Consider the following 22,698-nt stretch of genomic DNA (forward strand, 5'->3'; position numbering starts at 1 on the left):
ACATCCGTAGCCTTGGAATCTATTTCTTCCTACATACAAGATTAATTAATTATGCACATTTTCAGTAGCCCAGCATTTCTATTAGAATAATGTCACAAAATGTTAATGTTTCAGATGTAGAAAGCATTCTAAGCATGTAAGTACATACTTACCAGAGTATCATCACTCCTAGCGACACTCATGTTACTTCTGGACAAGAAAGATCTTGATAATCTTTGGCACAAGGATATTAAGCGCACTGATTGCTTTTTAAAAATAATAAGAAAAAAGCTATATGTAAAAAAAAATCAAAACAAAGTACTTGTGATAAGATGCTATTGCAGAGATCTTAAAGGAATACTGCTGTATTAGCAAAACAAACTGGCGTTTGACTTCAACACCCCCATCTCCTTTTTATATTGCATTTGAACCTTCAATTTCTTCTTTTGACATTTATAATCCAAATATACTATTCATATGCACTAAGCAAAGCTACACAATATTCTGGATTGCTACAATTTCATCAAGCTGTTGAAATACAAAGCAAAACAGATTTGTATTACATCCTCTTCTTCACATTGAAAACATTTAAATGTACATATTTTAAAAGTATGTACACACAGAAAACCTAAGTGCTAATTAGCTGACAGCATTCCTTTAAATGCCATATTACAAAACAGTTTAAGATATTCCTAAACCCACCATTTCATTCCAGGGCAGCAGACTAGTACATAAATTTTATAAATACCGTAGATGGTCACCTATGACAGACATCAAACTGAAGCAAAAAAAAAATGTACTGCATAGCTGGATGTTTTGTGGGTTTGGTCCATAGCTTAGCAAAATCATCTTATTTCTTGGCCTCTGTGACAATAAATAAAACTCCTTTTCTAATAATAGTGACCTCTGTTGTCTTCCGTTTCATCTCTTCTCATGATAAACAGATACAACAGTTCTGCCTTTGCTTAGTATCAGTGTGGATTCCCCAATGTGCATGCAGAATGTAGGTAACTGTCTTGATGAACTGCTCCTTGCACAGATCAACACTTTCAGCTAATACCTTACCCCACTTCTGGAAAGATGAAGTGATGTCAACCTTTTAAACAGGCTGGCCGTCAGACCAAAAATCCTTTGCAGAAGATGCTAGTTGTTTCTTCCTACTCTGTTGAGTGTTGGCAGAACTACCAACATAATTAATTCTGTGAGGCCTGCATAAGGATGTTTGATTTACAGGGACTACTGTCACAAAAACATGTACCTACACTTAGAAGTGCCCTTCTCTTCAAACATCACTGAGACATATGATGACAGCATACAGCTAAATGCATAAAAGAAACAATCCACACACAAGCATTTATATGTAGATCATTAACAAAGAAGTCCTCTCCCATACCACCACATTTAAACACCTAATTTATTCCAAATGACAGAGGAATTGGTGTCTTCTTCCTTATTCTCCACTCTTAAAGGCACTGATGTGTCCCTGGCGCAGGTAACGCAACTGCATTTGTATGTCGCCAACATTCTGAGGATTTATTGAATGACTTACTTTCCATTTTCGTCGTGCTGCAAACTTTTTGAATTTCTCCATATTCACCGCAGACGCTTTTCTACTAAGTGCTTGCTGGGTGTCTTTAGGCTATGCACAGAAGAAAAATAAAGCTGTTGTAACATATTCCACAATTATACCCAAACTTTCATAAAGTACCCTCCTGTATGTAAGACACTGTCCATCAGTGATGACTTCCACTTACACGATAATGATATTGTAATAACAAAGCAATTGTAGGCACAGCATTCCATCTGCACGCCCCACATCCACAGCCTAGTGGGGCATGCAGATGGAATTTCTTGAGAAAACGCCCTAAAGGAAATCCATATGTAAGTGTATTTTATGCAATACTAAAATTAGGTTTTTCATTTTAAACAAAAAAACCCAACAGCCAACAGTTTAGCTTTATCCTTCACCTTCCTCTGACAGAAGTATTGGGTATCATCTCCTAGATAAATCTTGTCTCCTGGGAAGATTTCCTGGCTGATTTTGAATGCAGTTAAACTTTGTACCAATTTCAGTGTAATCAGCTGGATACTGCTGGGACCCCAAAAAATCATATCCCACCTGCTTGTGCAGCAAGTTCTAAGGCTGCACCTTCTGAACTTTCTCACAGGTTAATACTAAGCACCAGTTACCAGTGGAGTATACCAAATTTTCCATTATATGATCCCACACTTGAAGTCACTTTTATGGAGAAATGCAGGTAAATGTAGTGATGGGAAGGGGGAAAAGAGGGTCTGACCAGTGGGGTGGGGGGAGAATGCCAGAAAGTTAAGATATAAAGGAACATAACAACATGTGGAGATCTTGGTTCCTGAGAGACAAACTTGGACAATGCTTGCTTGAGCAGTTTGAAAAATCATTTCAACACATCCAACATGTTTCAACTGTTTAAGATTACACCATCAAAAAGTCAGAAAAGCACAGTCAAATCTGTAGTTTGGTGTATTGGTGTAGAAATGTCTGGCCTAGGATGCTGAACTATGAACGGGAGCAGCTGTGGCACAGATAAATATTCGGCTAACAGGTTCTCTGGGAAGTGGAAGAGAGTCAAATAACCACTGTGCATCCCCAAGACCTGGGAAATCAATGGCACTCAAGAGGTTTACTACTCAAATCAGAATGTGATACGGAATTAAAAAAAATAAGTGGCAGGTATTATTACATGTATTAAGAAGAATGATAGGTCCCCTTTTCTCCTTCTCAGTCTAGCAGCACCACAACAGCTTGATCCAAACCAAACACTGTGGAACACTGCAAGAAGTAGTGGACCACAACCCCACATCAACTGCTTTCTTCAGTATAAAGAGGAATGACAGAATAGAGATGACTCTTTTTTGCCCGATCTAAGTAAGATTACAAAATGAAAAATGTGAAAGAAAATTGGACTGGATTCAGAGAACGTATCTTTGCTAGCACAATGATCCCTGAAGACTAGCTTCTCTGCCTGAGCTTGACTTTAATCTCAATAGTGGGCTACTTCGCTATTGCTACCTTACACAGCAGATATGTTAATGGAAGTCTACATTCTGAAAGCAGTAGTTTTCAGTAAGTCATATTAAAAAATTATGCCCATTTTCCTTGTTAAGGAACTTGAAAGATGGAAAGGAAGTATTAAATGAATAATGAATTAATTTTAACAGGACAACAGAGAATGAATTACATGCTAACCTTGATCCAAGGATGCAGCAAACTATCTTCAATAGTCATTCTCTTCCTTTAATAGAATAAGACAGAACTGTTTCAGATAGTAAAAAATGCATACTGCTATATGTTTATTAAACTAACATCTCAGAATACCATGTAATTTGAAATACTAGAGACAGGGTGCAACAGTGCATACAGAAGAGGAACAGCTCACTTTGGATCCTTGACTAGAAGTCTTCGTATGAAATCTTTAGCTAGGGCACTGGTATTATTGAAGAACTCTTCTTCAAATTCATAATTCACAGCAGACACATTTGCTAATGTTTCCTGTTTGGTTTCTCCAAGAAATGGTGATGCACCACTTAAACTGCAAGAAAGAGAACACTCCTCTCATGACATGTTGTAACATCGCTGTTTCAATCCTCTGAGATCAAACAACAGCAGAAAGTGAACATTTTTCTTCTGTGGCTTAAGATTGCAAATGTACTTTTGGAAAGATGTGATCTACGAGGGCAAAAATATTTGCTGTAATTTCAGAGAATATTGATCAAGACAAAGCTGCTGTGGAAAATGACCTACAGATGACAGCCTCCCATGCTATCTCAATGCTGATTAATGGCTATTCTTTTAGTAATTACACCTTTGAGTTTATGATCATTCAACTTGAATTATGATGTGCAATCAAAATGGTTTAACTTATACAGACACCACCAAAAACCCATAGGACAGAATCAGAATTAAAAACAGTATTTGCAAGAACTACCCATAGATTTTGGTACTTACAGAATATAAGTTATTACACCAATGCTCCTAGAGTGAAGGGGGAGGGGAGGGATGAAGGAGAGGAGAGAGAAACAGATGGAGGGAGAGGAGAGAAAAAAAAAGGTTAGAACATAAGAATAATCATGAGAGATTTATTTCAAGTAAGATCCAATAACTTACCACATATCTGCTTCAAGACCAAGAGGCTCATAATTTACTATTTCAGGAGCTAAAGGAAAAAGCAGGAAGATCAGTACCTAGTCAAAGAATACATCTATGTCACTCTGAGCCTATACATGCCAGAGATAATAAAGTAAGATGCTGATAGATAACAACAACTTAATGCAAGTCTAAGTTGGAACTGAATGCTACAAATTACTTATTTAAATTTCAAAATGACAAGAATTACACACAAATTACACAATCTGTAACTCAGCCGAACCAGGCTAAGCCACAGATATTGTTTCAGACTGAGAAAGAATAGTTTGAAGAAATAACTGTTTTCTCACCAACAAACTCTGGTGTTCCGAAGATATTTTTGAATTCATTTCCAAAGTCAATTTTGTGTGCTAAACCAAAGTCAATAATCTTGATTCGAGGCTTTGGTACATTCCTGTCCAACAACATTATGTTTTCAGGCTTTGAGAAGGAGGAAGGGGAGAGAAAAACAGATCATACACAGGTACAAAATGTCTGACACACACCTGCATTCTTCAGCATTGAACACTTCTCTTTACCTCCCTCAGCCTCTTCAATTGTGCCTTCAGTGGAAAAATCCCATCTTTTCCTATTACAATCTAACATACGCTACAAATTAACTACAGAAAATTAGCATTTAATGTTGATGAGGGAGTGCTATGATTTCCACAGGGCCAAGATTTTACCTCTTATAGATGCAACTGTTGCAGTTTCCATGTGGACTGACACTAACTGAAACACACTGTCTTCTGTAAAGAAGTCCTTACACTATGGCCATCTGAGCATTGCTAGGAGCTTGCAAGAAACAAAGTCCTATAAACTACTATTTGGGCTTAGTTAACATTACTCCCTGAAAGACGTTTCTTTCACACTGCATGAGCAATCAGGGAGATATATCTTCTTGCCTTTAGACCTCCAAGAGAAACTTCTGGAGTGGTCCAGTTCCCAGATTTTAATGCTCGACATCTAAATTACAAAAAAGGATAGAGAGCAGGTTCTCATGTGTCTTCCAGCTGCATTTTAAAATACGGGCTTTGGATTATTTTACAACAAAGACTTGCAAAGCCAGAACAAAGTTGGAAGATAAAACGTCAAGATTATCATCAAAGGACCCTGCTTCTACACTGTATCACTAACTAGCACACAGAGCCAGTTACTTAGTCTCCATATCCTGTCACATCCACAAGCTGCCATGCTCTGAAGAGTTCCTGGAGCTACATCCATCCTGCTCACATTGTTAAGGACTTTTAGAGTCATTAAGGACATCTCTTCATCATAACCCTTCTTTTACCTCTCTTCCCCAATTATAGGGGCTGATACGCACAAATGTAGTTTTATTCCTTCCCCTCCTATATTTCTGTTTCATGCTTTTAATTTCTGCATACTTTAATTCTTGCTGTATACTTTAATTCACATATTCTTAGTATCTGGTGTAAGGGTACTTTGTTTTTTTACAAGCGCACTAGCAAAACTTTCCATTTCATATTGTAAGAAACGTATTTCTTACTAGATTCACAGTTTTTTTCCTCATGCTGGCTGTCACAGAAAGGCCAAATGTAGGTAATGAAGATGAGACTGAAAAAGGTATCCTTACCCTTAAAACCATACTCTTCCCTACCTCATTCCCAGAACGCAGCACCCCTTTCAGAACTGCACTGCAATCTAGTAATTGTGCTTCCTTTTGCTAATATAGACATAGCTGCCGACTTCAGCAGACTTAGAGAATGTTCAGCTGCCTACCTCTGGAAAAAAAAAACCTTACCGAGGAAAACATTCTGAAATCGAAACATTAAAAAAGCAGTAACTAAGTTTAGATACAAAAGCTCTCTTTTCATTACCAAAAGGATGCAATTAACAGTTTTTCTAAAAAGAAACAAAAAAGCCCCAAAAGCAAAAAAAGAAGGAAATTATCTGCTGTCTGCTCCACAAGGTTTATACTTAACTCTGTACTGTTTCAATTTAGTACTCATAAATAATGTTCATGTGAACATAAAATGTATACAACAGGAAAAAAAAAAACAAAAAACCCACAACAGAAAAAAGGCATCCTGTTCAGAATGTTTCATGTTCCCATACGCATTCCATAAAATCATAATCATCATTTTTATTTCAAGATTGCTTCCTCAGAATGGTTTAATTTCATTGGAAGTTGCCATCTTCCACGAAGAATCTTACACTGAAAACAGATAGGAACTATTTACGGTTCAGTAATTTCTTTTCAATTGCTAAGCTTTCCCTTGTCTACATAAGCTAACAAAACAAAACTATGGCCAAGATCTGCACGATGACAGATTTGTGGCTGGTGTTACAAAGGACTCCAACAGATGTTGCTTAGAGTTGTTCATGTTTTTATCTGTTCAACACACCTTAAGATCAAAGTGGGCAATTTGCAGAGAGTGGAGATACTGAACACCATTAAGTATCTGTTTGAGAAATTCTGTGGCTTCCTCCTCCGTGAGTGATTCTTTCTCAGCTAAGAAGTCGAAGAGCTCTCCACCTGCAACACTTGGGAGAGAAGAAGCAGAGTTACTGACAAGTTTGTGTTAACCAACAGGTTCCTTTCAGCGTAGCTGTTCTCAAACCAGCCTTGAAAAGGGTCCAGAGGCTTTAAAGGTTGTCAGTATCAAAAAAGATAAAAACTACTTAATTCAATACCTGAAATAGTTAGCAGCTACCCCTCTGAAAACAACAGTCAAGAGAGTCTTATTTACAAAAAAACCCAACCAAACAAAAAAACCCCCACAGTTGGATTTATGTAAATTTAAATGAAATAAAACCCATCTACTCTCTGTATGTACATTTAAAGCACTAAAATTAAGTGTGAAGTGAGTATATGGAAAATGTATGAATGTAACAGGACATCTAGAAAATAACATGTATGAACATGAATTGGTTCATACTACCAACATCACTTTTCCACCACACCCCCCACTGAAAAATACAAAATTTAAAACTTACTTTGAAATAGTTACTGGTAGCTGTCCTGACATACAGTTTTTAAACTCCTCAAAACATACAACTCTTTGAAAATATAATATATTCTTTGATATCTTGTATTACATTCAGCGTATGTGTTGTATTTGTACTATAACATTACCACATCTTTCCTACAAGGGAAAGACACTACTGCTCTTAAGACTATTTTCAGCTAGTGTTTTAGCTGCACTGGCAGAAAGAAGAGACTTAAGAAGTGAGGAGAATACATAAGCACATCCAGATTTTTGTATCTGAGCAAAAGGAATAAACTGAAGATGACCCTCTTCTCAGCTCAGTCAGCAGTCTGGCAGTAGTGATGATAACTGTCAACAGAAAAAGAGATACTGAAGTGAATGGGAAGCATGAACTACAACTACTCTTAAAAAATAACCAATGTCCTTTTAGTTTAAGGACATATACTGAGATGACTGTGCTGGTTTTGGCTGGGATAGAAATAATTTTCTTCACAGTAGCTAGTATGGAGCTATGTTGTGGATTTGTGCTGAAAAGTGTTGATAACACAGGGGTGTTTTGTTACTGCTGAGCAGTGCTTGCACAGAGCCAAGGCCTGTTCTGCTCCTCACACACCCTACCAGTGAGTAGGCTGGGGATGCACAAGAAGCTGGGAGGGGACACAGCCAGGACAGCTGACCCCAACTGACCCAAGGGATATCCCAGACCATATGATGTCATCTTCAGCATATAAAGCTGCGGGAAGAAGGAGGAAGGAGAGGATGTTCAGTGACCTACTGCATCACACAGACACACACAAGTCTATGGGACAGGATGGGATACACCCAAGGGTGCTGAAGGAGCTGGCTGGGGTGCTCGCCAAACTGCTTTCCATCATTTACCAGCAGTCCTGGCTGATCGGGGAGGTCCCGACAGATTGGAAATTGGCCAACGTGATACCCATATATAAGAAGGGTCGGAAGGATGATCCAGGAAATTATAGGCCTGTCAGCTTGACTTCAGTGCCCGGGAAGCTGATGGAGCAGCTCACCCTGAGTAACATCACACAGCACATGCAGGACAACCAGATGCTCAGGCCCAGTCAGCATGGGTTTATGAAAGGCAGGTCCTACTTGACAAGGAGGCCAACTGGAGGAGTTTCCATAAGGGCAAATGCCAGGGGCTGCCCTTGGGCCACAACAACCCCCAGCAGCACTACAGGCTTGGGGAGGAGTGGCTGGAGAGCTGCCAGTCAGAGAGGGACCTGGGGGGGTGATTGACAGCCGGCTGAACAGGAGCCAGCAGTGTGCCCAGGGGGACAAGAAGGCCAATGGCATCCTGGCTTGTGTCAGCAATAGCGTGGCCAGCAGGAACAGGGAAGGGATCTTACCCCTGGACTCGGCACTGGGGAGGCCGCACCTCGATTCCTGTGTTCAGTTTTGGGCCCCTCACTACAAAAAGGACATTGAATGACTCGAGTGTGTCCAGAGAAGGGCAACGAAACTGGTGCAGGGTCTGGAGCACAGATCATATGAGGAGCGGCTGAGGGACCTGGGGGTGTTTAGTCTGGAGAAGAGGAGGCTGAGGGGAGACCTCATCGCCCTCTACAACTACCTGAAAGGAGGGTGCAGAGAGCTGGGGATGAGTCTCGCAGTAAGCAATAGGACAAGTTGTGCCAGGGAAGGTTCAGACTGGATATTAGGAAGCATTTCTTTCCAGAAGGGGCTGTTAGGCGTTGGAATGGGCTGCCCAGGGAGGTGGTGGAGTCCCCATCCCCGGAGGGGTTTAAGAGTCAGGCTGACATAGCGCTGGGGGATATGGTGTAGTTGGGAACTCTTAATGTTGGGTTGATGGTTGGACTGGATGATCTTCAATGTCTTTTCCAACCTACACAATTCTGTGATTCAGAGTGATGGTGTTTGTCTTCACAAGTAACCATGAGTGATGGAGCCCTGCTTTCCTGGAGGTGGCTGAACACCTGTCTGTCAATGAGAAGTAGTGAATTAATCCCTTGTTTTGCTTTGCTTGCACGTGCAGCTTTTGCTTCACTTATTAAACTGTCTTTATCTCAACCTGCGAGTTCTCACTTTTACTCTTCTGATTTTCCCCCTGCCAGGGGAAAGAATGAGCAAGTGGTTGTGTGGTGCTTAGTTGCCAGCTGAGGTTAAATCATAACACTGTGCACTGTGGCAAATTGTTTTTCCCATTTATAAAAGCAGCATTGTTAACTAAAAATTTCTTAGAGACTGCAGAGATGGTCATATTATCCCCTATATTTTGCACTGTATTGATATTAAAAAAATTCAGGAAGTACACCCTAATTTATGTTGCCTTTCTGTAGGGAAAAATAATCTGTTTATGATTTAAACTTCTGATTATGAAAAATAACGGGATTAACATATAACAATAGCTAAACAGTCTGGGCAAATTTCTGGAAATACATTTGACTTCTTTATCATGTCTACTTTTCAAGAGACTTAATCTACATTATTGTAATGCAAATTGCGTGAAAAGTGTATCTTAATGAGTTCTTGGAGCTTTCACTGAGCTGCCTAGAAAATAATGAGAGTATTGTTTTGGGTATTTGTGATGTAATATTTTCTGCATGAAAGCAATTATTGAAACTAAGTGCCATTAAATAGAAGAACTACAGGCTGGAAGGAAGAGAGGTCCTTTCAATAATCTTTTTCTGTTGTGTAGACATTAAAACGGAATTCCTAAAGGTTAAATACAGTTTATTATTTTGCAGAGACTGGTCAGAAACATCTTACAAATAGATACACTGCATATTCTCTCACTCTTTGCTTCTGACTGAAAAGACAGCAACAGGTTTTCAGTCTAAGGTTTCGGCAGAGGTACCTCTGGGTCACTTTTTGATAATGAACAGAAATCTGGATGGTGACACAGTGCTGGCATTACTCTTCATTTCCACTTACTGGGCTAAGGGACTTAGACATCACATGGAACTTGTTTTTGTTTCCACGTGGATGTTTGCTGCAGTTGCCGGGAGGCTGTTAACTGGAGCACAGGCATGCCACACCGAGCAGGCAGACTCACTGGGGCTACTTCCCCAGCTGTTGTCAGATGTGTCAGCAGTCACAGCAAAACCAAGCACCTTTATGCATTAAGCACAGTTTGGCACTGGGCTAACCATCACACAGTTTGGTGAGTCGGCAAAGCTGGACCCTTGGCTGAGGAAGAGGCTGAAAGACTGCACCACACAGTAATCTCATCTGCTCTTCATGATCACTCATCCTGCGAAACAGTGAAACCACCTGCTGATGCTTAAAGCATTCATCAGTCATCACAAATGCAACAGCAGTGCTCAGAGAATGCATTTCAGGCAATGCCAACTTGCAACACTGCTGCTCACTATGCAGTCTAAGACTGTGACAATGTCACACAGGTATGTGTATGCTTTTTGGCTGTTACAGCTTGCTCTTATTCTTCCTGGCATTTTAAAGATACCCAGTCACTGTGAAACTTACTAGTCATCTATGAACAGCAGCATTGATTATACACATTCCTTTTAGATCCAAAAGAAGGACTTCATTCCCAAAGTTTAGTTATTTTTGAGATATCTAACAAATAAACATAACTGTATTTGTGTAAAATGGCAGAAACTTCATCTTCAGCTTATCTGCAATCATTCCATTTTGTGCAATTTCATATCCTCAAAGTTTAGACTGCATGAAATTACAAGTCTGATGTACATGCGTTTTTATGCATCTCAAAGATACCACATTTGTGAAGAGTTAATTGCATAGTGCATATAGCTCTTCTCTAACACTACTAAGTACTATCTTCCTGTCTTTGCCCCAGGTTAACTGTAGTGACATTTCTTTTATGATTATATCATAGGCCTTATAACAGTGTGTAGTAAACTGTTACCTGTATTTCAGAAGTATTACACTTAGTGCTTGCAAATCTTGAAACCGAGGTCCAGAGAAGCTAACAAGTTAAAAAAAAAAGTACTTTTTCTTTCTTAAAATTGGAATTTAATTATCAAAAGTGATAGATTTTTCCGAAGTGGTGTGTGCTTCTTCAGATGCTTAAATATTGTCACTCTAAGTGACTTGGCAGCCCTTGCTTAAGGAGTAGGTGAGTGAAGAGGGACTGATGTAACACACTCGGAGCTTTTTTCCAGAAGCAGCTGTACCTCTGGTCTACAGGATTTTAGGTGCCCCTTCATGTTATGTGGCTCACCCTTAATGCCTAGGATGAGCTCCTGTGTGGGTTCACCTCAAATTGCAGGCCACTGTGACTTCTGTTGGTAACTTCTCAGCTGTAAGGATAGAGCTCAGTACCCTGTGATCTGTCTTTAGGTGCTGCCTATCACTGGCAAGCACAGTGCTCATCCAGCTTCTCCTGCTGCTTACTTTTACTGTCACAAACATAAGGCATGAGAAAAATGGGGTTTTTACTCAGCAACAATGGGTAAAATGTTAAACTAGCACAACAAGATGACCTGAAAGCTCAGAGAAACCTGGCTTCAAGGAAAGGTCCCCCTGCTTCAAGCGGCCTCCAGGGGCTCTTCCAGTACGTGAAAGGCTGCAACCTATGTCCCCACCAGAGCTCAGTAACTCAGGTTGTGTTTTTTAGCTTCCTCTTCACACTCATCCAAAGGCTGCTTATTCTGTACTTTCCTGATGACTCTGGCAGGCCTGATACTAAGCTGTACCACCACAGGTATACAGAAAACCATGGTATCACTGCAAGGCAATTACTTCAAGGATTAATATAGGTCCACACTTCCACAATTAATTCACTGGATTACAGTAGCCCCAGGTCTATCAGCAGAATCTGCTTTCACTGATTTCATAGCCAGCTTATACATCCAGAATCACTAGATAATACTGATTGGGCTTCCAGATATCACAGATGACAAAATGGGTCAGAACAAGCCAGTAAAGACATTAGCTACGTAAGGTACTGCAGTTTTCACTAACCTCCTAAAATCCTGCTGGGTTTTCAAGGCTAGCCCTGTGCATCATCTAGGATAACACAGCCTCACAGTAAACAACACTGCACTTTTTACTATTCCATAGTCACCTTCAGAGACAAAGCCACAAGCCAAGCAGAGAGTCCCATTTCACCAATGTACCTGTGCATCCCCATCTCACACATACAGGCAGTCTTAATCTAAAGACAAGGGACAGAAAACTCCATACATCAGCCCCTATGACAGATCTTTTTGGATGTCACCTTCTCCCAGGAAGTACACTGGTTCTACCTCCATTACAGTGCCCCAGCCTTGTTTTTAAGTGAGCTTTGGGGTTTCTGGAAACACCCGGTTGAAATTTGGCTGAAACCAGGTCATTGTGTGGGTTTGCAGAGCCACGCAAACTCACTCCCTGCCTGCCCTTGGGGCTCTGCAGAGGGGCCCAGGCAGCCAGTGTCTAACAGACTGTGGCCAACCACTGGCTGGATAAAGATTGCTTCCTGAAGGGAGAAAAGGCAATAGGTTCACCAAGCATTAGTGTTTCTTCCTTAGAAGACTTTGGAGTATCTGTACTTTGTATCCTCTGAAAGCACAGAGCTTCTCTCCATTCAATTTCTCTGTTTGCTGCTAGGAATTATAAGACTGCTTTCTGAGTGGTTCACCTGTGCGGTCACACAACTCTGATCTCCAGAGTGCTAGCAAGTTACTGATGGGCAACAACTTATACCCCCCCTTCAGATTAACAGAGGAACTTGAGTACAGTCAAGGCACAGCTAAATTCCTTTACAGCTGCAAAGCCTCTATGTTCACTCTGACATCTTTCCTTTAAGGCATTAATTCTTTAGTGTTCCTGTATAAAACCTGTTTACCTTTAAACCTGTTACAATTTTGCAGTCGTAATAGGTTGTTCAAGTATCTTGCTCAATAAAATAAGAATTTTTGATTGATGGACCTCACATCTTAATCCTAAAGGAGACATTATATTAATAACCACATTGTAACACAGAAAACATAAGGGCTGAGTAAATCTATTTTCACTGCTATAACATGACTATATTTTATTTTGTTTTCAAGTAGCAGATCATACATTTTTACAAATATTTTGTATTTTCACTAAGAGCAAAGCCAGTATGTGTTGCTTCCCTGTTCTTCGTTCTCACCTGTTTACATGCCCTCTGTGCATCTATCTGTGGGCCTGCAATTCAAGATTTTTAAGTCAAAAGGTGGCACAACATCTACACGTTAGTATTGAAGAGCTTGTTTACCTGCTGTTATATCCCAGTAAGCACCAAAGATTCAATCCTCCTCCCAAAATTCAGTACAAGGCCACTCCAGAACAAGTTTCTTATGACTTGCAGGGAAAATTAACAAAAAACGCAGAGCTATTTCCGTCAAAAGACAACTGAAAATTCAAGAAGCTCTCTGCACACTTCAGGCTTCTCTGAAAGCCCAGCTATTATAAATGTAACAAGTTAAATTAACTCCCCATAAAACAGAGGAGGAATAAGATAGGAGAGGAATTTAAAGAGTTCATTATTATTTGCCTCTTATTCAATGAGCAACTCATGAGATCATCAGACTTTTTATACATGGATCTATTATCCTCTCCTTGCTCTGTTGTTTTGGTAAATATTATGAGGGCAGCACTGAAGTAGCAACTCTGTGACACACTGAGATGCAGAGGACTAAATTTTAAAGAAAGCATACAGTGTTTAATGCACAGTTGTGTAAGTTAATGTCATTCCTCTCCTTCTGAGCTACGACTTTCAATGCCTTATTCTTATTATTTTAAAAAAAAATTAAAACCAGATATTCACTCAGAACTATACTACAAGAGCTAATGGTCTTCAAATAAGATTTCCATTTCAGAAATGAAGGTATATTTTTCACAGAGAAAAAACCATCAATACCCAACTCCATCCATACTTCCCAGTGAAAAGAGTCAGCTATTGCTATCAAGCTATTTTAAAAGGCAAGACCATCTGCATTACTTTTGAGCATTCTAAGGAGCTACTATATAATTTAGGATAAGGGTATTTAAACTTTGCAGTTCCACTGAGAAACTATAGCCAAGGCTCTACAAAGCACCATGAGTCTATTTTGCACGTCTGCAGACTAAATTAAAACATAATAAAATGGAAGGAAAAGCAAGAGAAGAGACAGATCAGGCATCTAAGGCCAGCAAAAGGGGAACCAAGTAGGTGCAAAACATGCTTAAGGAAAGAAAATAATTATCACTGAACAGAGGCCTCTGTGTTTTCTAGTCTGAGGTCTGATAAAATGATGGCTTTAGCAGAGCTCACTGAAAATAGCTTAGTATTTCTAACATATAACAGAGATTAGTTGCTGCAGCTGGATAGAAAAAAAAATCTGACATTCAATCATTTTGTGTGGTAGGAGAAAAAAGAAAACTATTACAGTTTTAAGTTAGCTAAGGAAGAGGCAATGTCTTCCAGTTCATATGTAACACACACAGCATTCCTTGCAAGATGATGACAAAAGTCCACAGAGTGGGAATTTCAAACGTTATTTCCAAATCAAGGAGACACCTGCTATTAAGTAAGATCTAGAAATATGAAAGTATGCCCTATTTCTCTAAATATACCAGACTGTATAGACTGTAATAAACTAAGACTCTTCAAGGATCTCATCCTTGTGTGACTGCTGAATCTTTTATGGAAACATTTGGTTTTAAAATTTCAGAAATTACATGTTTTGTAAATTTCTTTTTTTGGAGGTCAGTTTCCCGGCATAAGGTAGTTGAGAAAAACCTTCAAACACATACGTGGTTAAGTTTTTGGTATGCAGCTCTGTCCTGCATTCAGCGCTGTGAGGACCTTACCACTTCAATAATTAACTAATCACCCACATATTTCTGCACACAAATCACCATCTTGAATACTTTGCTGATGTTGTATTTGCTGCGAGTGACTGAAGTGAAAACTTCTACCATCAGTTACCTCTGAAAAACAGCTGATTGATAATGCAAAAAAAAATGTTTAGGAGGCTGCACGCAATACTGCAAACCTCTTGCTGAACCAGGAGATAAAAATCAATAGCGAACAGGAAACAGATGCTGTTGCTCTGAGACTGTGAACGTTAACATCCAGCAGCCACCAAAAGGGCAGCTGCAGTGGTTTGACATCTGTGGGCTGCAGCTTCTACCAAGAACAGAAACCAGATACTTTTCCTCACGCCCAACTTGCATTACTACACTTGCTTACTAATAAAAAAATCAGTTTCTTCTCGATTTTTGTTTTGTTACGAATTTCTCATACAGAGCTGGAATGTTGATTTTTAGTTTCTCTCTAAATGAATGAAAAATTAAGTTACAAAAAATCCTGTCTGTATGTGGTATACTGTCTCATCTTGCAGTCATAAAGAAATGTAAGTCCCAGGAAAAAAGCTATGTTCTAAACAGAAGGAAAATGGCCACTTAGGATGGATTCTGAGGACAGCAAAACAGGTTATTTAATGAGCTTTCAGTTTTATTTGTATTTGTTTGAAATTGTTCTGTAAGAACAAGGAATGTCAGTGAAATAGGTCCCTAGGCAAAATGGAGTATTAGAACATTAGAAGAAAGGGATTACATATTCAAGTGTCTAAACGTGCAATTAAAATGACCATCTTTTGCCTTTTCAATAGCTTCACATAATAACAGTGATTTTGAGAATTACAAAAATTTACAGCAATTAGTATATTCAGTTTACAACAGGACTGCCAACATGTCATCTTTTCCTCTTCAACCTTCTAACTAAATAAATGCAATACCTTTGTTATACCCCAAATAACACTGCTTCAACTTGAAAGACGTAGTTTAGAAAAGTGGGGGGGGAAAAATCTCCAACTGAAACTATATAGGGATTAACTAGGCAAAACAATTAACTAAACTGTAATGCAAACAGTTTGCTGAGCTGCACAATACCAAGCTTACAAAATATTAATACACATTATCTGCTTCTATTATCAGTGAATGTTAGCGGGTACACAGACACACACAGCAACCTTGCTGCCAAAAAAGTTCCCCTATCTCATGTAGAAGGAGGGGGTAGAATGGCCCCATTCCTCCTACCACTGTCCATGATTACTGAGTTTCCCTCAGAGCTTTCAAGTTGAGACACTGGCCTGATTTCATCTAGACAGATTATGGAGCAGAAAGAAAGCACGGCAGAAACAGGGATACACTGATAGTAACATTATAGACAGAAGGAATGTGAGAACTAGTATCAAGTGGGGAGAAGAAGAAGCATCACACTAATTTTGCTGTGTATTCACAATACATTTAAAGAGTTCTGAACAAAAAACAGGAGTAGTAGATATTCTGACAGGAATATAATGAAGTTTTACTTCATAGAGGATGTTAATTTAGCTTTTTTTAAAAAAATACTTGCTTACATTATCCAAAGTTGACAAACATTCAAGTGTATACTTCCGAAGCTAAAAAAACAACCCAGGCGACAAGTATTACACTAAGGCCACACGTGCTGGACTAGAAGTGTAAAAGCATGTTCTAGCATAACAAAGCACTATCATGCACGTATATACCATAGAAAAGATAAAACTCCAAACACTACTTCCCAGTTTTCTTTTTAAATCTATACTGTAAATCTACACATTACTGAAAACATGCAACACTAAAATATCCTTATAAGGCAAAGGGAAATATCATTTACCAGAGCTAGTGATCAGGAAGACATAACCCTACATAAGAAAATCACACCAACAGCCAAGGAAAAAACACAAGTGCTGCCCAAGATTCTGGTAAGAAAATCACTTGCTTGCATGAAATACTTATTCTAAAGCATGTTTAACTGATGTATGGAAATAATACAGAGACAGGCATGCAAACTATGTAAAGACATACACATCCCACCAGCAGACACCGTCTAACTGTAACACATGAGTAATGCTAACTTCTGAACTTGTGATCTTTGAGGAACTTGAAGCCAGACTTTAAACAATGTAGAAGTATTCTCTGCTGACATATTTATATCAATCCATTAGCAATAACCTTGGATGAAAAACGGGAACTTAAACAAGGATATGAAAGGTCAGTTTATGCTTCAACAGGACAGAACTGGGAAAATTCTGTTCTGTTATGCAGGTTGAAAAAAAGAGAAAAAGCATTCAGTGATGCTCCTTTACAATACAAAACACAGTAAAATTTGCTAAACTAACCTGCATTCAGAATCTCTATTTCCCTCTGCTTTTAACTTTAAATCAATTTATTTAGCTCCACGCTATTCTTCTAGATCCATAACATGATTAAAATAAGAAGCAGAAAAAAATTCCTAAATATGCTGTATTTTTTTTAAATCTTTGTAGTGCATTTACAGTGAAAAATACGAATAGAAATCAAGCAGCTACAACTCTTGACTTAAAAATAAAAAATTCTCAGGCTATTATCTAGTTTCCTTTTGAGATGGTAAGGAACATCCATTAGATCACTATCACTGTCAGAGAAAGTGTCTATTTTTTTAAGACAAAGAAATGAACAAAGATTTTGTTACTCCTCCCCAGGTCTCTAGGGCTACTTACAGTTCCAGAATAAGAATGACATCTGTTTTGTTCTCATACACATCATGCAGCGTGATCACATTAGGATGTCGAATCTCTTTTAGTATGCCAACTTCTCGCTCAATGTCTTCTCGGCTCACTCCGCGCCGGCTGGATTTTGTTCTCCGTTTCTTGATAAATTTTGCTGCAAACTGCTGACCAGTGCTCTTCTCACGGCATTTTTTCACTACAGCAAACTGCCCACTAATAAAAAAAGAAAAAAATGGGGAAAGAATGAATATGAATGGTTCAAGGAAGTTTAGAGTAGCCTCTATTTACTATGGTGGGGGAAAACAACTGTACCTCTGAATTACCAACTCGACTACAGTACATTACTGCTTTTTACGCAGTCTAGAATAATGCCTGAAAAAACCCATAGAGGGCGCAGAAAAGGTAAGTTACATTACACAAACGTACATACATACACATTTCAGCATACCCGTAAGTACAAGAGAATACCTGTGCAGACCACTGGGTTTTTGACAAATATGTGCATCAGAGATTAGTGGGGAAAAGCAATGGCTTCTGGATTTCCCCTTCCATATGCATGTTAAATTATTTTGTTCTGAAAGAGACATAGTACTGAGTTTCTTCCAATCTATATGATTCGTCAATATTAATTTTATTCTATCCTCGTTTGTTTTTTAAAAAATTTTTAAAACAATACTGGGTTTCAGAACACTGCTTTGGTTTTTAGTTTTAAAAGCACTGACTAAACACAGTAATATCAAGAATTACAATTATTGTATCATATTGTTAAGTAGGATGAGTTTGAGGGTGAGAAAAGTATCAAGGCACTGAGGAACAAAAACCCGAAATCACAGGAAACTCCAGGAAGCTGCTGACTCCAGCGTGTTATCACTGACATATAAGCCTTTTGGGGCTACATCTACATACTGGTTCAGATCAGAAGTGTCCAGGAATCTAATGCTCAGTTAAAGCATGAACAGGATTTCTAATATTGCTGAGTTTTCCTTTTAAGTTTTCTTAATCTCTGGCTGAGGATTCTGTAGCAATTCTGGTTTTGGTTTATTTCACCATACAAAGAATTCACAGAACTACAAAATGATACCAATGCAAAAATTTTCTGAAGTTAGCCTACCCTGTTAACTGAAAAAGTGGTGTCCCCTAAAGTAGACTTAAAACAACAGTTAAATCAATGCTACACCTAGTAGGCTTGACTGACTACACAGTGATGTAACATGCAAGCATGTCTAATTCCACCCTGTACCTGGAAGAGGAACTAACCTGTATTAGTGCTTAATTAATTACAACTGAGATCTCTAGGAAGACGCATCACCCACAAAAAGGGCATCACATAATGACAAAGCGCCAAGTGAAAATCACTCAAAACTACACATCTCATGCATGAACTCAGTGCACATGACTACTTTATTACTGGAGAACAAGCATGTGTCAAATATGTTGATAAAGTAATTAAGCAATTAAGGAATGCATGACAGAAAATAGAAGATGACAACTGATCAGCACAGTGTTATGCAGTAAATGGAGATATTAACATGCTGTAAGGGAAAAAAAAAAATCACACTCATTATTTTTGAATTTAGAGGGTTGATCAGCCAAGAGTAAGTTATGCTGCTGGGTCACCACTGGCATCAATACTGTGCTGACCCCATGCAGAACCCCAAGTGACAAATAATCTTGAACTGGGATATGCATTTGGGCAAGGCTAAATGACTCTCACCTGCAGAAGGCAGGGCAGAGAAGGATCCTCTCCTATGAACTCCTACAAAGGGACTCTAGAGTAGCCACCACCAGCTGGCAAGCCTTTGAATGCAGCCATAGGCTGTGAGAAAAGTAAACTCTGAGAGAAGCAGTCAAGTCAACAGTCTTAAGTTTTGAGGTTTGGTTTTACTTCAACATTATGATCACCATTCAAGTTTCATTATTTCATGAAAGTACTTTATGAACTGGTGAGATGACTTCATGCTGCATGAAAAAAATTCTTGCCTTAAATTCCCACCCACCTCCACACCACCCCCAATTTTGTACAAAGTTGTGAACAGCCAGGTTCACCAGACAGGCTCCAACACATTATTATTACAAACTGCACTGGACAGAGCAGTGCTTTAGACCACACCACGTCCTCTTCCCCATTACATATAGGCTGGAAGACCTGCTTCACTTGCCTAGACTTGGTCAGCTCGAGCTATCTAAGATGCTCTTGGACACCTAAGACATTCATGTGGGGCTGGCAGATATCACACAGGACCTCTGGAAGATGTGTCATCCTAAACTGGAGGCAGAGGGCTAGACAAGGTAACTTAAGGTACATCATCACTCTCTGCTTGGTTCAGTTCAACTCCACAACTCTTCCTGCAACAGAAGCTATGGGTTTTATCTCCAAGGTCTGAGCAATTTTGCACTGTGGGACAGACAGCCAGAGTGGAGTGTGCACTTAGCTATTTGCAGTGCTGCCAAGAAGCAGTCTACTGGCCCATGCTTACGGCAGGGAAAAGCAGCGATTCTCTCACTCTCTCCCCCATAACACGCACATCTTCACAGAGATATTCAGGGTTATTTAAAAAGCAATTGGCTTTTCATGAAGTTCACGGTTCCATCAAAACTACAAAGTCAGGCAGTAGAGAGATGTAGGTGCTACCACAACTCTGAACAGCTACTCAAGCTCACAGACCAGAAGGAAGTAAAAAGTCACTGTTTTTTGACCACATGGCTGGCTTTTAATCTAGCAATCTAAACTGCCTGACAGAGGAAGGAAAAGTATTTCTGCTTATGATTCATCCATAGACTTGAATGCTACAGGGCTAACCACTTCTTTACGGGTGCTCACCCTGTAGGTTTGGCAAAAGCTATTGCTTCATTTAAAAAAAAAAAAGTCCAAAAAACCCCACAACGCAAACAAAACAAATGCAACAACAAAATCCAAAAGACTAAAACCCAAAATTACTGCTAACATCAGCTCTGGAGAAGCTGGGACTGAAAAGTAAATCTGAAGTATATAGACATAAAATATACTTTGATATCCAAGAAGATTTAGTTATAAAAGTTGACTGGGATTAAGAGTTACCTATGCTTCACTGAGAAAGCATGTATCACTGACCTCTGGAAAATTTTTGTGTTTGAGTTTCCAATCGTTAGCCCATGATATAAGTTTTCCTTTAGACCTTCTTCACTGGAGAGAGTAATGCCTTTTAGGCTTCTTTCTAAATAAAAAACCAGCCTGCAAGTCTTTTTAAACATGCACTGGCAGTGGACCTGTAAAATGAAGAAATTATTTTTCCACGGTATGTGATGGTTTTAAGCCCTGCCAGGACTGGAGACCACGTTGCTGTTGTCCCTCCCCCACTCTTGGGCACAAGTAGGGCACAAACCCTGGGTTAAAATAAGAAGAAACTTAATACAACAGTGTAATAAACAATCTGAACAATACTAACAACAACAAACGGTAAGAATAGTAAACATGACAAAAGATATACAGAGAAATACTGCAAGGACACAACCATCCCGCCATGCATGCTTTCTGCGACCAAAGCCACAAAGGAAAAAGCTTCCCGCGCTGCAGCAGACCTGACGTCAGCATGGTATGAATAACCCGCCTGGACATCCCTTCCCCCTGCCAGGGAAACTTAACCCAATCCTAGCTGAACCAGGACAAGTATTATTCATATTTGAATTCTACCACTCCCAAAGCCATTTTATGCTTCAAATGCCTTTAAGGCTAAGCCTATTTAATCTTATTTTGGCAATGGGTCAACTGTGACCATTACATCATGAGCTGTACTGACCTACTGATACAAAGGGGCCCAGGTAAGACAAGCAGATCTCTCTCCTCCTCTTCTGAGCTATGCAGCTTTAGTTTTTCAGTCTTTTACCTTTTTCTCCAGCTATGACCACCTGTTTGAAGGATGCCCTGATAGATCACAATTCAATATAAAAGCATTATCAAAAGACCAATATATTGTTTAAAACTATATGCCTTTATAGATTGGTCCTGTCCATGGTTTATTCAGACGGCAGGCTCTTTGACACTGCTCAAGGCTGCAATAAAGTTACCAACTAACAGGTATCTAGATTAGTAACCTTATTATTGTTGATGTTGTGGTATTCAGCACATAAACCCACAATTAGTTGTTATTAAATGCTGCACATGCAGATCCACTTAAGCTTCAATCACTGCAGCAACAAGCTGTTTTAAGTCAGCTCTGTATGGCCTAACACATCTATATGCAGTAATACTCTCCCACAGACACTACAGTTTCAGATCCAGCATTCATTCATACAGTGCCTCCAAAGCCAGAAAAGCCCCTTAGTTTTTCAAATATCCTTGCTTTTGTAGGATTGATTTAAAGTGGGTAGGGTCAAAAAATGACTGCCATTTTAGGAAACAATTACACTGAAAAAAATACAGAGGAAAATCACAAAGGCACACTTAATAAAGTATCTGACCTTTCTTTTTCCACATAGCAGAACCAGGTTAAACAGTGAAGCAGGATGACAGCTTGACATGAGAAGAAATACTTCTGCTAATAACAGTAATTTATTTTGTGATCTTGTAATGCTTAGGCAACCAGTAGTTAATTACTATGCTAAATCCACTCTTTTTGGGACACTTGGCATGGTATTTCCACATTCAGTGATTTTTCAGACTTGCTTCAGAACAAGTACTTATCCCATTACCTAATTATTATATTTCTCCATCTTTTTTACATCATAAGACAGACACCCAGTACCCTTTACAATACATACATACGTATATATATATATATATATACGCAAAAGTTATACATAGAGGTGATGAAGTCACCAATAAAGCACCTACACTCCACTCTTTATTGGTCTTGGCTTAGCGGGATCACAGAACAACTACACATTAGCATAGATAGTTTCAACTAGAGACAGACATTTTTGAATAAAAGAGAAAAAACAAAAAAGTCCCTACATTTCTTCCAGAAGGATGATCACAGTGATGATCACAGGGGTGGCAGACACCCTGTATTCCTCCCTACTCCCAGCGTTCTGCACCGGCTCTTCTGCAAGGATTGAAACTCTTGCCTCGAGAACCCTCCTACAGTAACCCTGATGGACCAATTTTCTAATATTTATTGCCACAGTAGGGCAAGCATGGGGGACTTCTCCATGTTATCTTCTG

At 39.2% G+C, this 22,698-nt stretch overlaps 1 protein-coding gene across 5 annotated transcripts in view; it reads right to left on the reverse strand.

Moving 5' to 3' along the window:
* DAPK1 (death associated protein kinase 1) overlaps window positions 1-22,698 on the reverse strand; it is a 93,228-nt gene that overhangs the window by 32,878 nt on the left and 37,652 nt on the right. For all 5 annotated transcript variants that reach the window (XM_074931323.1, XM_074931322.1, XM_074931325.1 and 2 more), the window contains exons 3-11: window positions 17,550-17,771; window positions 6,508-6,646; window positions 4,453-4,582; window positions 4,124-4,172; window positions 3,965-3,991; window positions 3,396-3,548; window positions 3,206-3,251; window positions 1,529-1,618; window positions 153-245 (exon numbers count right to left, since the gene is read on the reverse strand). In XM_074931323.1, the coding sequence (XP_074787424.1) occupies window positions 153-245; window positions 1,529-1,618; window positions 3,206-3,251; window positions 3,396-3,548; window positions 3,965-3,991; window positions 4,124-4,172; window positions 4,453-4,582; window positions 6,508-6,646; window positions 17,550-17,771 (949 nt within the window). The remainder of the gene's footprint in view (window positions 1-152; window positions 246-1,528; window positions 1,619-3,205; window positions 3,252-3,395; window positions 3,549-3,964; window positions 3,992-4,123; window positions 4,173-4,452; window positions 4,583-6,507; window positions 6,647-17,549; window positions 17,772-22,698) is intronic.

Source organism: Athene noctua, chromosome Z (genome assembly GCF_965140245.1).
Source record: "Athene noctua chromosome Z, bAthNoc1.hap1.1, whole genome shotgun sequence".
NCBI lineage: Eukaryota > Metazoa > Chordata > Aves > Strigiformes > Strigidae > Athene > Athene noctua.